Source organism: Polistes dominula, unplaced genomic scaffold (assembly GCF_049000335.1).
Source record: "Polistes dominula isolate Pdom_NZ unplaced genomic scaffold, Pdom_raw_medaka contig_16, whole genome shotgun sequence".
NCBI lineage: Eukaryota > Metazoa > Arthropoda > Insecta > Hymenoptera > Vespidae > Polistes > Polistes dominula.
In genome coordinates, this window is record NW_028301040.1 from 3,764,024 (window position 1) to 3,779,857 (window position 15,834).

Sequence of the window (15,834 nt, forward strand, 5' to 3'; positions counted from 1 at the left end):
AGCGTGGGGAAACGCGTGATCCTGATGTTTCTGTCTTATCAGCCAATCGTTTTTTCGAAAAATCAATGTATAATTAATAAGTAGTATTGAGCTTTTTTATAACTTGGAAACATATAATAATCTTTTTGTATTATAATAATGTCGACATTTTAACAAAAGAACATACTTCAGTTATCCTGTTATTTTATTACGAAGAAATTCTTTCGATAATTTTTACCCTTTTTTTGTTACACCCGTTATCGTGTTATCACATTGCATTCTAGCGGATATTTAAGTTACTAATGATCGTTGAAATCTCTCAGGTAATAAGTGACTTACCAATAGTACTGTAATGTTTATTTAAATTGTACAGTGTTATTATTGTGCTTTATTTAAGAGTAAAAACTTATTTAATTATTAGAAATATCTTATTGTAATTAAAACTTTTGCGAGGTAAGTCGAGATAGAATTTGATATTATTGAATTGTACGTAAAAAAACAATTTATTTAAAAAATCAGATAATTATCATCGAAAATAACCTATTTGTTTAGATACATTTAAATGTCTATATAATTTTATATAGAGATACATTATTAATAATAAATCATTTTTTTTTATAAATATATCTTTTTATACTTTTTCATTCATAATAATTAAATTTATAATAATTCTTTCAATATTTATTAACTTTTTGATTTAATAAATATTAATTCAATGTAAGGTATGAAAAGGACAGGAAAAATTGTTATATTTATGTATCTTAGATATAAACACATTGTATTCTATATTTAATATAATTTTATCTACAAATATAATAACGTATATTGTTTCCATCTTAAAACTTGTTAATATTGAGCATAAATATATATATTTTTTTATTATTATATATTATCTCACATATACCAAGTTATCATTTATAGAAGATAGAAGATGGTACAAGATTCTTGGCACGTAATTTATAATTAAAAACAGGATTTTTCAAATCATGAATTACGACCCTATGTAGAATTGCCTAATTAAATTTAGAAATTCACAGAAATTGTAGCAAAAGTAAAAAATTAGTTTAATTTATCTTTGATACGTGATAAAATTATATTCGTATATAAACCAAAGAATTTGTTTAAAACTTTCTTTATGATTTATTATTCACAAATACTAGTAAAAATATTTGCTTAGATAGATAGGGTGATTCACAAGCAGAAAAGTTTGAAAAACCCTGATTTTCAATTATTATATGCATTCAATTTTGTAATTACACATTAATACTTTTTTTAATGTTTACATCTCAGTAACAATAAAGAAAAAATCAATTTAAAAAATACTACTTTTGTACGAACACTTTACGGGGAATAATTTAAATAATAATATTTATGAATCTCATAATAAAGTAGAAAATATTCGCATACCAATGTTAATAAAAATGATTGATGGAAAATACGTTACAATTAAAATAGAAATGTATTAATTAAATTCGTTTCTAATCGATTAATTTTTTTTTTGGCATATTGAGAGTTATAACATTATTTATGTTATCGCAAATTGAAATGTATTTAAATGTATATCTTAAAGAGAATAATTTATTGGAAGACTATACCGTATTTCAATCAGCGAAAGATTAAATTAAAAGTTGAAATATACTTTTAAAAACTATAAGATAAATATCAAAAATATAATTATTATTCAATAATTATATTTTTGACACAATAATTAATGACACATATATATATATATATATAATAATGTTAAACGCGCATATAATATTACACAATTTAAAATATTTTTCTTTTTTTTTTTTTTTTAACGCGTTATACTAAACATAATTTGCCTGCAAAATTATATAACTCAGCTCAAAGGAAAGATATATGTAAATGTAGGATTCGAGAAAAAAATAAGGCCATTGGACTGATCCTGAAAACGAACCCAAAGTCTTTTACTTTCAAGCCAACTAAACTAACTTTCGAGTTATCCAAAACTTGCTACTCAACTTTCTCATGAATGCCTATTTTATTATTAGGGTACGAAAGTGTTGCTCGATCCCACATAAACAATATATAATTATATTTTAATTTTGTTCAAATTTAATTATAGATTAAAAAAAAAAAGTATTGTTTAAATTATAAGCAACATATTTCCTTTCTTATAAATTGTAATCACTTCTCTAGCTGCAGCATGTATTTAAATCTCGCTCTCCCTCTGTCTGTTTGTCCCTGTCCACCTGTGCATACATACATCCAAATATATATATATATTTATATATAATATATATTATTTCGCTTAACGTTCTATATTTAAAAATTATTTATAATATAATATATATATATATAACGAGATATATTTATAATCTCTAAATATATAATCTTATTTATATATCACACATTAAGAATGGTCTAAAATTGTTTAGTCTCATGCCGTGTATTGTAGATTTGTATTATTAGTTAGATATTAGTAATATCTGGTAATACTGTAATTATTGTTTCTTTTTTTTTGTTTTTATTATAATTTACAAAAAAACACCCTGTCGTATTCATCGATCACTATTATTACATCAACCATTTGAGTCCCAGTGTTCCTTAAAAAAATCCTGTTGGAAAAAATTGAATATTGTTGTTTACATCAATAAAATGTAATTGGGCCTTTTCAACATGAAATTTAAAGAGCATGATTGCTCTACTTGGGACTTAAACGGTTAATATAACTGACCCCCTTCCCCTCCAATTTTCTCTGTTTTGTATAAGATATTTTCTTTTTGTTCTTTTCTTTTTATAATCACATAAATATATTATTAAGATATATAATATTGATGAAAATTTTAAATGACACAAATAATTGAACATTCAACCCTTTAACAAACCACATTCAACAACTGCTAGATTTTTTTTTCTATATAATTTCTATATATATATATATATATATTTATTTCAAAGATCTTTACCATTTATCCAAATAATATTTTCCTATTTATTTATTAGATTTATTAATTTTCTATATTTATATGTATATTTTTATTTTTTATTTTTTGTAATTAAATGTTGCAGTCTCATGGATTACATTGGTATAGAAAAGGGTTAAATTATAATACGTTCATACTATATATCATTGAATTGAACATAGCAATATACAATAAACTGTAGTAATAAAAATGAACAAACATTTTTTCATATAAATATACAAATTTAAATATTTTATTCTTTTATCGATTTAGTTGTATACTTTGAAAAATAATTGTTAACGTGTTGTGTTCACGCATTTCAGATGTTTTATTGAAATCCCAGCATCAACACATTTGTGATGATAATCAATAGGAATAATAAATTCTAAGTCTCTTGATTGGTTCTTTTAAAAATATTTGACATTTTTTTTTTTTTTTTTTTTTATATACGATAGAAAAAATAATTTTACAAAAATAATCTATTTGTTCGTATAATTATTACTACAGTTATGTATAAAGCTTTCTAAGATCTTTCTATTAAACATTTGTATAATCTCTGCCATATATATATATTATTTTATAATAAAATTAAAAATTTCATATATAATTTTAAAAGATTTATTTATATTATTTAATTAATAACAACAAGAACACAGAGATAATACAAAAATTAAATAGAAAGAAGAATAAAAAAAAAAGCACTTAATGATTAATTATTGTTGCATTAAAATTAGTTTTACAAACTTTGCTTTTTTTAATTGAACAGTCTATAGATTATTATTTGCAGTCTTCTCTTCTTTTTTTTATTTTTTTTTTTTTTAATAATCAACGAGCTTTTAATACTTTATCCAAACATATAAGCACTCGAAATAAAAATAAGATAAAATGAAAACATACAAATTTAATGCTTTTCATTCTAATGAAAAGTAGCCAAATTTTACATTCATTAAATGTGTTAAAGAATTAGAAATAATAATAATAAAATATACGATAAGTAATAGTACAATCAAATGACAATTAGAAAACGTTACTCTGAGGTGTGATGCATTGATGTTAAAAAAACGAATCAATAAATTATTAGCAAAATTAAATCTATCTACTAACTCTATTTTTATAAAAATTCATATCTCGATATATGTAAATAAATAATTGGATTGAAACTATCTTGTCGAGTTCTATTAAATTGTTAATAAAAAATCATTAAAGCTAATAGGCCGGATATATCATCGTTTAATAATAAACAAAAAAATAAAGGAACTATAATTATTAATCGTTTGAGTCCCAAACAGCATTTTTCAGATTTCTTATTGAAAATTACACACCTAACATTCGTTGATATGATTTTCCTATAGATATTTCGGCAACTCAAACGGTTAAATTATAAAAAAATAATTATGTTAATATATTTACACATTGCTTGTGCAGAAAAAAAGAATAAAGAGCTTAATAAATACGCGAAATTAGCATTCAACGTTTAACTTGCGTGGAAATAATAATAATAATAATTATTATTATTATAATTATAACATAGCATAGATAAATATAAATAAGCACCCACGTCTCGACGCATCGAATAATATAATACATATTAGTAATGAAGTTAAATATTCATTATTATCAACAATTGCGATATCATGAAATTGTTTTTTATCACAAATATTTTAAAATCTATATGCATTTTTGTTAAAATTAAATTTTCCTTAAACGAGAGGAATTAACAATCCGTCTGCATATGCTAGTTACGAGTAAATTCAATGATTGTGACAACGATGATAATGATGATGATGATGATGATGATGATGATGATGATTGATAATGATGATGATAAAATAATAATAGTAGTAATTATAATATCATAAAATAAAATAGTAGAAATAATGAAAATGACAACGTCATTAAAAGTATAACAATTATAATAATATAATATTAATAAAATATAGTACTAATTGAAAAGTGATTGCAGGTAATGGTGGTAAAAGTAATAAATGACGATGATGATTGTAGTAATAATAATAATAATAATAATAATAATAATAATAATAATAATAAGAAATAATAATAACAGTATATCTAATACTCATAACAGAGGTAACAGTGCAATTCTAATATGATATAAAATGCATTATAATTTAGTAATTCCATTCATTGCAGAATGACAATTTGGACTTATAATGTTTGGCACATAAAAAGTTCTTAGATATCTAATCTCCCGTATATATATATATATCATTAATTCTTACGATAAAAGTCTGAAAAAATGTAATCCATTTTAACTTTAACAGGTAGAATATATCTAAAAAGGTGAGTTAGTCATTCTGCTTTGACATCAATTTCAATACTATTCTAAACACATGTGAGGAATTAAGATACACCGTTACGGCAGCAGCAGTAGTAGCAGCAACAAATAATAACAAAAAAATACTATTGCGATACAAAATTCAATGAGATATAGCCTGTCGTTTAGTTTTGATTGCTTAACATTTGTAATTTATGTATTTTTGTGTAAAGAAAAAAAAATGAAAATAAAAATAAAAAGAAAGATAGAAAGAATGAGGAGTAAGGGCACACCGAATTGTTTTTTTTTTTAGTGTCTATGTGTGTGTCGCATCTCCTACCTTTTACTAATATATGTATGTTTATCCTATTTTATATTAGTTAGAGTTTTAAGAGAGCGAACAACATTAAAAATTGTACAAATTGCTGGATATTGCGGATTAACACGTTAAACGCCATACCAGTCTTTACAGAGCAACCAGCTTTAGATATTCTATCTAAGCCATGTTGATCACTGATAAGTAACATTTCCGTATCTTCTATGGCCGATAATGTTCATCGTGGCCTAAATGGAAAACTCAACAAAAGAGGCTTAGCGCTTAACGTGTTAAGGATAGGCAGGCTGGGTCAGTTGGTATTTTGTTTGTTGGAGCGAAGGCGAGCCAAACCGGAACGCTCACCCTCTTCTTCATCTGATGTACAAGGTGGTGCACCACCCACAGCACCACGAGAAGATGTTGCCTGCATTAATTCTTGATCTGGTCCATTACGATGTTCGTATAATAAAATATTTAACATTTCCTCATAAATGCGAGCTTCTGGAAATTCGACCTGAATATCAAGGAATTTCAAGTTATTGCTGGTTATATATTTTTGAGAAGATTCGCACATTACAGATAGGTAGTTAGATAGATAGATATAATATCACATTGATTATAAATCTTACCTTTGTATGTTTTTTATCTGTTGTATATACAATCGAATGGCAGCATACTTCGGCTACTTTACGACCATGGCCGTAAAATGTCCAACAGCAAATTTCACTTGAACCGATAACATCCTTGATAAATAGCACCCTACCATTAAATCTAAGAGACATTTTATCAAATAATTCTATATTTTTTAATAGATTGTCGTCTGATGTACTGGAATGATATAAAAGATTACATATATTTTTATTTTGTTTGTATTTTTATCAAAGATAATGCCTTAACTTACGTTGTCAAATAACTTAACTACAAAAATTATTTATAATACTACCTTGTATATGAGTATTTGTTATTGTGCCTATTTATAATAAGTTTTACTACTGGCTTAGCAGTATTACTTATAAGAAGTTGTTCTTCTCTTTGAGACGTAATCAGTGAGACGGTACAAATGGATTCAGCTTCACGTTCTTTCCTAAGAAGTGCTTGCTCACATGATTCTGCTAACTCGCTAATACAATAGTATTTAGCTTCCGATAAAAGTTCTGCCATTTCTTTAGCGCTTTCTGGCAATGGAACTGAACCGTCTCTTAGGAAATTCAATATTGTACCAAAGTGTTTCCCACACCGATCAATTAATACCCATCCTATTACAAAATTTATAAATGTAACTTAAAAACAACTGTGTCAACTATTAGTTATTAAGACAAAGTAAATACAAATAAATAATATTTTTAGTGAATATCATCTGTGTAGTGTTCAAATAAAGTGCATATTATTTGATAGAAGAAGAAAATCTATATAATTTGAAATTATAATAATTGAAATTAGTTTAATACCTCATTACAAACTGACAGCAAATAATAATTCTCAATATGTCACTTAAACACAATGAATATCACTATAATTCATTATTCTTAATAAAATACTATATTACACTTAATACGTCACTTAATATGCACACATATTATTTCAATAATAATATTTTAATATTTAAAATATGTATTTTTCGTGTAGAAAGAGACAGAACAGATCAAAACAGAGAAAAAAAGATGGCGGCCGCACGGTTAACAATCTCGAAATGATCGAACGCTTATCGAGAATAAGTACAATATCGTTGTACAACGATATATCGTGTTAATCGTGAATAGGAAAGGCAAAAAAGGTATTATTGAAATTGATTTAACATGTAAATCTATATTTTGCATAAAATATCTTACCTTCGGAGTCGGTAAGAACCTCCATACGACCACTGAACATGGCGCGTAACATCGTGTCATGTTTTTGCAATGTTCCCAAAGTCGTATAATGCAAAGAACCACCGATATTTAACTTTACGTACTCCGAAGGACACTTTGTTTTATTATTAAACGTTTTATGATTTCCAGACATAACGAGCTTCGACACAACTCCAAAAAAGATTTAATTAATTAATCAAAACTTACGTACGTACGTATGTGTGTGTTGTGTATGTTATGTGTGTGTCGTATACGTGTATCCGTGAAAATAAATTAAGACAAAATATAAAGAAATGTAAAAGGGGGGAGGCGGGGTGTGATATAACGAGTTCTTGATTTTTTGTTTTCTTTTCTTTTTTTTTTTTCGAAGTGTCAAATCCACCGTACAACGACGACAACGACAGACACGAAGTTAGGCACTCAATGCACTCTCGATCGAATTTTTTTTTCTTCTTTTACTTTAATCTTTATCTCTTTCCCTTTTTTTTTACGTTCGACGAACGACGAACGAACTAATATAATCGATTAGATGATCATCCCTTTTTAGGTAGCCTCGTATAACCTCATCGTAATAGTAATGATTTATTATTATTATTCACGAGATATTACAAATCACAGAGCTTCTTCGCGCGATTCGACACGAAAGAATGCATCCTACCGTACCCCCATTTTACTGAATGACTAGTGGCACAAACGACGAGCCAGGATCGTCAAGCTTCAATATAGATATCGTATCGCGTGTATAATGTGTGCACGTGCTGTATTCCCTTCTGCGTTGAAATTTCTTTACTTATCATACGTCGGTAACTTACCTACATACGAACAATCGATTGTCGATAATATGCGATACATGTATGTACAGATGATAAAAAAGATTTTCATTCTAATCTATTCCTAGACAAATTATATATTCTATAGGGGTTTACTTGTCTATTTTTTCTTAATATTTCTAAATAATTCTTATAAAGAAATAAAATAATACACGAAAAGATATTTTCGTATTTTCTTTCTTTTTAAGAGTATTTTTTTAGGAATAATAGAAAATTATTCTAATCGATATTATAAGCGTCAGTAAAGAAAATATGTATGTATATATATATATAAATATATATGTAAATAGATCACCATTGACAACCCAGGGTAAAAACAAAAATGAACGCATGCGTATCGAAGGTACAAAAAAAAAGGTAACATTAGTTTGTTTTGTTTGTCTCGTTAAACAGAAGTATGGCTGATTCGTTGACGAAGTACGGCCTTTACATAGATGATTTAAGTAAAATTTGTATCTTAGAACCGGAAGTAGCTAATCAGACGAATAAATTAAAGGAAGAATGTCAAAATTTCATTACCAGTAAGTCAATCAGGCGTTGTTGATCTTGTTCAGCAATGATATTGATTGAGATGATTCTTTTATGCACACTTTCCAACATTATGTATGATTCCTTTTTCCTTTCTTTTATATAGATCCTTTCATTTGAACATTTATGCACATAATTTTTTGCACACTTTCAATGAAAATATTATAAATTTTAGAATCCACTTTATTCTGACTCGAATTTTCTTCTGATTTTAACTTGTTGGTTATCCGTTCACTACCATAACACGTCGTTCGATCAGGAATGTCATGCATGCTCTACAGTACGACGGTACAGTACGGTACGAATGAAAGAAAACGAAATTCCCCGAGAACGTTTCTTTTTTTTCTCTCTCTTTCTCTCTCTCTCTCTTTCTTTCTCTTCTCTTTACTTTCTTTTTTATTTTTTTTATTTTCTTATTACAAATTCTCCATTAAAATTAAGACGCGATAATTCTCATTTTACGTCGTCAGTGCGTTACGCGCGCACATTTTGACTTTAAAATTTTTTTTTCTTTTACTTTTATTATTTTATCGATTAATGAAAATAAACAAACATTAATAGAAGAAGATAAATATTTCTTCGAATTATTTTCGGAGATTGTACCGTTATTTTTACCATTTTCGTTTACCTAAAATATTTTATTTCTTATCATTTTGTTGTTGTGTTGTAATTTACATAACAATTTGTTTATTTTCGAGTCAAAAAATTACAATTGATATTTTATTTTTTATTTTTAAAGTTTATTCGTTTATCATTTTTTAAATAGGAATTGTAGACTTTCAAAAGAATTGTAACAAATTCATCGACCTGATGGACAACTGGGCGAACGAGGTTGAAAAAGAAAAAATGCGGACGATCGGCGCGCGAAATTTGTTACGTTCGGTTGAAAAACAAAGAGACGCGCAAAAACAACAAATACAGGTTTTCTTATTAACAATCCTTTGTTTTTTCTTCTTTTTCTTTTTAATTAATTAAATAAAAACATAATTTTAGGCATTAATTATGGAGAAATCAATGGAATTAGAACGTTTGAGAATTCAATACGACTCATTGAAAAAAATTGAAATGGAACAGCTGGAAACAATTGAGCATTTAACAGTCAATTAAAATTTATCGCTAAACAAAAATAATAATAATTATAATGTAATAATAATAATAATAATAATAATAATCGTAATTGTAATTGAATATTTTGTAACAGAGGGAAAGTGTTGAAAAAAATAAAACAATAATAACCACAGTAATAATAATAATAATAATAATAGTAATAATAATAATGCTAATAATAATAATTAATTTATAGACTAATCGAATGAACATATATTATGAATCAGAATATTACTATTGTACATAAGTTTGAGTCGAAGTTTGTAGCTTAAAAGAATGCATGAAGGGGGTTTGAGGGGGGTTTTTGATGGGTTGAGGGTGGTAAGGGGGTGTACGAGAGAACCCTTCTTAATGAGAATAATAATGGTGTCAAGAGTTACACAGTACACATATCGGTTAAGTTGACAAACCCCTGAATTGAAAAGGCACATCAGTTTTATTTTTTTTTTTTTTGAATCGATACTCTGAAGACTCGGTACACGAGTATCGTTATAAAAATCTACAAACAGTTTGTCAATCCGTATTGACAATTTCATTGAGAACATTCTACGACACGAGAGAATCATCGAGTTATTATATTTGTATTTTTTTTCTTTTCTTTTGTTTTCTTTCAGCAGCGATTACAGTTTTAGGCATCACCACCACAACAACGTTTTGTGCTTTTGCATTTCTTTTTGTTTTGTTTTAATTAGGTCTTTCGTTTCACGTATTATTTCTTATTTGTTTCTTTCGATAAAATCAATGAACGTAATTCGAATTAGTACAGTTAAATGGGAGCGACATATATTTACATTTTGTTGTCGAGAAATGATTGTTTTTCTTACTTCTTATTTTCTATCGTACAATAATTATATGTCACAAATGATGAATTCTCGCACACGAGATGCCCTTAAGTGGTACATTATAGTATAGTATATAATATTATACATAAGTTTTTGCAGATTGATCTTTTCTCTATGTACGTACGTAAATATATCGAATACTGTCGATGAAAAATTTCAATTATTCATCGTATTAGTTTTTCTACATAAAGGAGGAGCATTCGAATTCATTGACAAAAGTGCGATGGCACTTTTAAAGTAACGTAACGTGAGATTACTATTTATTTATTATTATTATTAATATTATTATTATTATTATTAATAATATATTATTATTATTATTACGTTTTTTTCCTTTTTTTTCTGTTAACAATATTATCAATACAAAAAATCATAGAACGATAACATCTGATAAGCGGACGTCTTAATTCTGCAATGAAAGATTTTTTTTTATGCTCAAAGATTATGCCCGTTCAACCATTGTACCCCAGGGATTCAAAAATAAACTTTATTTTGTAAAGATAAGAAACGGTTTCTGTTCGTGTACCTGTGTTTATGTTCAGTATTGCGCGTGTGTGTGTTTATATATATATGTGTATGTATAGTGTTTAGAATTATTACAAATATAAATCCTATACCCTAAATTTTATAAATATATACAATTACATATACTTACTATATTATAAGTAGGCTAACAACTTAAAGAGAATATTTCGTCAATTTAAATGGAGCAAATGAGATGATAAGTGATTAACATTGCTTAGAAAGCTAAATTAAATAATTAAAGAAAAAAAGGAGAGAGAAAGAGCTTCATTTACATATAATTTACAATGTGTGGCTTTTTACACACATTTAACCGAATTTGTGACTTTTAACATTTTTATGTGTTCTATCTGATTTATTAAAAATAAAGAAAAAAGAAATTCTTGTATTCTCTCTTTCAGACACAAATGCACATATACTTCTTCTGATCGTTAAATATTTTGTAAATAAAACGTAAAAACAAAGAAGCAACGTATCATCTTCATATGCTCCAATATCTTTCAGTCTATAACCAACAGCCACCAACTAACGCACTTCTCTTCCTTCATCACACATTTATGTAGTAACTAATCGTTACTGTACGTTTATGATTATACATCCATCTTCAATGAACAGTTTTACAATGTAATACATTGTTTGAAAATGAATTTCACATTCATCCATCTGCTCTTGGAAAGAAGAGGAGATCAGTAGTTTATAAAATCAATGTTTTCAGTTGGTAATTTAAATAGCTGCTTCTGTTTTAAGACGTTTACAAGATTGCATTCTATTTTCCTCGGTAGAACAATCATTGCTCTCTTTATTAGGGCTAGAAGGTGACAATGATCTTTTATCTTTTACACAAACTTCGGCTATTGTTGCGTTCGTTGCATTTGAGGATGGTGGTTTAAATCGTACGATCACTGCCGTCATATTATCACACCCTGTACCATCGCCAAAAGTATCTGGTGCGAGACAATGATCAAATAACTGTAATACAAAAGATTAAAGAAATCATTAGAATACATATAATAAAATAAGAAATATTATTAAATGTAAACCAATTACCTCTTCGCAAATTTTAGAAATGTTATCATACTTTTCGGTTAAACGTGATTTAATGAATTGTACAACACCCTGGCTCGACATAAAATTCCAAATACCGTCGCAAGCCAATATCATGAATTCATCCCTTTCTGGTTCAATAGTAATATGCCTTACATCTGGAAGCGCAGATATCATTTGTTCCTGTGGTAGCAAAACTGTGTTTCTTTTGTATGCATGATCTCCAAGTGCTCTCGAAAGATTAAGGCCACCGTTCACTCTGCCGTCTAACGAAACTTTTCCACCAGCCTTTATAATACGTTCCATTTCTGGCTCGTCTTCTGGTTTATGATCTAAACTGAGTTCAAGAGCTTGACCATCCCTACACAAAACGCATCGAGAATCTCCTGCATTAGCTACGTATAGTTCGTTTCCTTTGAGTATGGCGACAACTGCTGTACATCCACTGTCCGAACCTGGCTATATAAGAAAAATAAGAGATACAATAATTATTTTCTTTTTTCTTACAAAATTTATTCTCTTGTCAAAGCAATGATACTTTGCAAACTGTATTACCTCTTCCAAATTTAATGCAGAATCTTCTTCATCTTCATCCTCATCATCATCTTCATCCATATCTTTTTTATCTTCGTCTTCTTCGTCGCTTTCATCTTCGTCAACATCTTCTGTATCATCTTCATCACTGAAATTTCATTATGCTTTAATCTCTTTACTTTGTACAATATAATTTTAAAGTTTATTCGTGCTATAGTTTTCGTTACAGTTAAATAATAGTTTAAGTATCAAACGCGAACAAGTTAAGTTATTATACCTTTCAAGTACTCCATTAAATGTTTCATCATTTTCATCATCATCATCATCATCATCCGCTTCCAACTCATCATCTTTTCTTTTTAAAAAACTTTGGTAAAGCTCGCTCGATTGAACTCTTCTTCGACCACTGCTACTTATTCTTTCCTGCTGTCCAGCATCTCCATTTTCTACGGGTGTACAAGAACTGCTTGATACGTTGTCACCCCTCCTTTACTACTATCCGCACCTTCTATTCTTTTTGATTTTGCTCCATTTAATTCAACTTCGTTTGTAACTGTTACCGAACATGCCGACTTTCCAGGACTGGATACTTTTTCCTTAACATCTTCTGAACTATCCGGCATGTCGGCAGATTTAGCGGTTTCCATATCAGCGGTAGATACTACAGGTACTGATGCATGTATATTTCCATTGCTTGTGGTAGAGTCAAGAACTTGCTCTGCTTCGTTACTCCCAGATGATTCTTTTTTTTCAATGTGACTGATACAGAGGAACCACATGGTTGGCTAGAGCTACTAACGTCAGCTTCGTTTGTATTCCATGCAGATGATGAAGATGAACAACCGGCACCAGATGACGAACAACTAGCTTTATCCTTTCCTTTTCTTACTACTAAGTATGGACACGCGCGTTTGGGACATTTCTCATTTTCAGCATGATTAGGCTGAACATTCCACATCTCTGATTGATAACTTGCTATAACTTGGTCTACCGGCATTGCAGCTTCTAAATGTAGATCGCTAATATTTTCTTCTTCATCTATGCGTAAGATAACAGGTGGTGAAGATAATTTTATTAAATATTTCTTCGTATAATTAAATAATTGGAATAGAGTATTTCTCAGAAGATACAAGAGGAGCAATGTTACATATATAAAAGTATAACCTGACATAATTAAAATACTTAGTGCAACAAAAAACGCACCAGTGTCGTTAAATTCATCCTCTTCACATCCTGGAGGTGATGGATTTGCAAGTTCTTTAAGAATACTAATTACTTCGGGTTTAGCTAATGTAGCATCAAAACCCAAAAAGGCATCGATCAATGCTTGTCTGATATCACCTCTTTTATAAGCTTCTGTTTCTTTAATAAAATTGGGAAGATTACGAGCGCAATATGTAGCTACCTCGTGTCCACCATGGCCATCGTATACAGCAAATAAAGAAACATCTTTGTCAAACTCTATGCAACAGTTGTGGGCATCCTACGAGTAAATAAATAAACCATATTAACTTGTATTGTAATTTTTGAATAAAGCTTTAAACGACTTATGTTCATATAACATATTTTTACATAGAATATACTGACACTGTTTAATAGGAATAATTTCAGACATACTGCATATAATCAAAATAATAGGTTATGAACCATTTGTTAATCCATTGTAAACTAAACTAAATAAATATATGAAATTTAATAAAATAGAGTACTAACCAAAACGTTTTTAACACCAGTACATACATATATGTATATAATATATATATATATATATATATATATATATATATATATATATATATATATATATATATATAATTATAATTAAGAAAATAATTGTGATATACAATAATGGATAAGGCATACATTCACCACATACACACATATACACAGCAAATACACATAAACTTACACACACTAAGAAACATAAATAAAATCAATATACAGAAAAAGGAGGGAAAGGAAAGAAAATGAAAAGTAAAAAACGCAAAGTAGTGAATGTGCTGCTCGACGATTTGAAAATATACAACATGTACAAAACTTATTAGAATAATATCCGAATATATATGAAATGCGGGTTAACGTTTTTATTCAGAGAGTAAGAGAGTAAAAAAGTAAGAGAAAGAAAGAAAAAGAGATAGAAAGAGAGAGAGAGAGAGAGAGAGAAAGAAAGAAAGATATACATCGAGTATATCAAACTTATATTTAAATCTAAAAAAGCTATACTCACACATATACATAAATACATATATTATATATATATCTATATATGTGTATAAGTTGTATATAGATAAATAAAATTTTAAAAGTTAACGGCATCATGAATAATACTATATAGTATATCTAGATGATAAATCATCACCGGTATTATACCGGTCGGTAGAATTAATGATAGTTCTATAACCGAAATCATTCTAATATAATAATGAAGTAAAAGTATGAAAGTAACGGTGCAACTGCAACAGCCAGTTCTCAACGGGTTCTTTAGAATTCTTTAGAGAGTTCTCTGTTCCCTTACCTCTTGACTGATACGCCAACCTTGCATGGAACTCGCACCGAACGCTACATTTTTCCCAACTTTGTCGGAGGAAATCTTCTTGGTAATGGGTTTCGTTAAATATGCTCCCATCTTATATAAAAAAAACACACACGCACACGCTCGCAGGGAGGGAAGAAAAAAAACGGAGGCGATAAGTCGTCGTTCCTGCTTTTTTCCGTTAGTATAGTATTATAGTATATATTCCCGTATGTATATGTAATATGTGTATGTGATTATGTTATATATATATATATATATATAAATGTATATGTATGTGCAAATAGTATATCAAGGGGCACAACTAGCAGCCTGGCCTGGCCTGGTGAAGAAAATACCGTATTCACAAGCACGGCGTACTGTCGTTAACTAGCCCCCCATGACCGGTTTGCCTTTCTGTTTTCGATAAGTCATGTGGCGCCGCCTAGAACATACTTTTTCTCTCTCATGTTAGTACAGAGGTGTGATGCGGTTTCGCGCCAAAATTTTGACGGTATTTCGAATCAGCGATTGATTTCTTCTAACTAGTATCCTATACGTTGATTTA

The 15,834-nt window shown here is 28.4% G+C and overlaps 3 protein-coding genes across 3 annotated transcripts; 1 reads left to right on the forward strand and 2 right to left on the reverse strand.

Annotated features, from left to right (window-relative positions):
- Positions 1-1,298: 1,298 nt before the first annotated feature.
- On the reverse strand, positions 1,299-8,016 carry LOC107064895 (BTB/POZ domain-containing adapter for CUL3-mediated RhoA degradation protein 3). Its single transcript, XM_015318078.2, has 5 exons — positions 7,330-8,016; positions 6,444-6,756; positions 6,130-6,328; positions 5,864-6,014; positions 1,299-2,195 (listed from the first exon to the last, which is right to left on the reverse strand). Exons 1-5 carry the CDS (start codon positions 7,499-7,501, stop codon positions 2,131-2,133), a joined length of 900 nt encoding a protein of 299 aa, XP_015173564.1. The 5' UTR covers positions 7,502-8,016; the 3' UTR covers positions 1,299-2,130.
- A 548-nt stretch (positions 8,017-8,564) lies between these two features.
- IFT20 (intraflagellar transport 20) lies at positions 8,565-10,263 on the forward strand. Its single transcript, XM_015318080.2, has 3 exons — positions 8,565-8,698; positions 9,472-9,626; positions 9,699-10,263. The coding sequence occupies exons 1-3, from the start codon at positions 8,575-8,577 to the stop codon at positions 9,810-9,812; spliced, it is 393 nt and encodes a 130-aa protein (XP_015173566.1). The 5' UTR covers positions 8,565-8,574; the 3' UTR covers positions 9,813-10,263.
- Positions 10,230-15,675, reverse strand: LOC107064898 (protein phosphatase 1G). Its single transcript, XM_015318083.2, is given in 8 exon segments — positions 10,230-12,145; positions 12,224-12,679; positions 12,776-12,902; positions 13,032-13,239; positions 13,242-13,499; positions 13,502-13,792; positions 13,958-14,237; positions 15,270-15,675. Coding segments are annotated over 8 exon segments (1,977 nt in total). The 5' UTR covers positions 15,381-15,675; the 3' UTR covers positions 10,230-11,899.
- Positions 15,676-15,834: the final 159 nt, after the last annotated feature.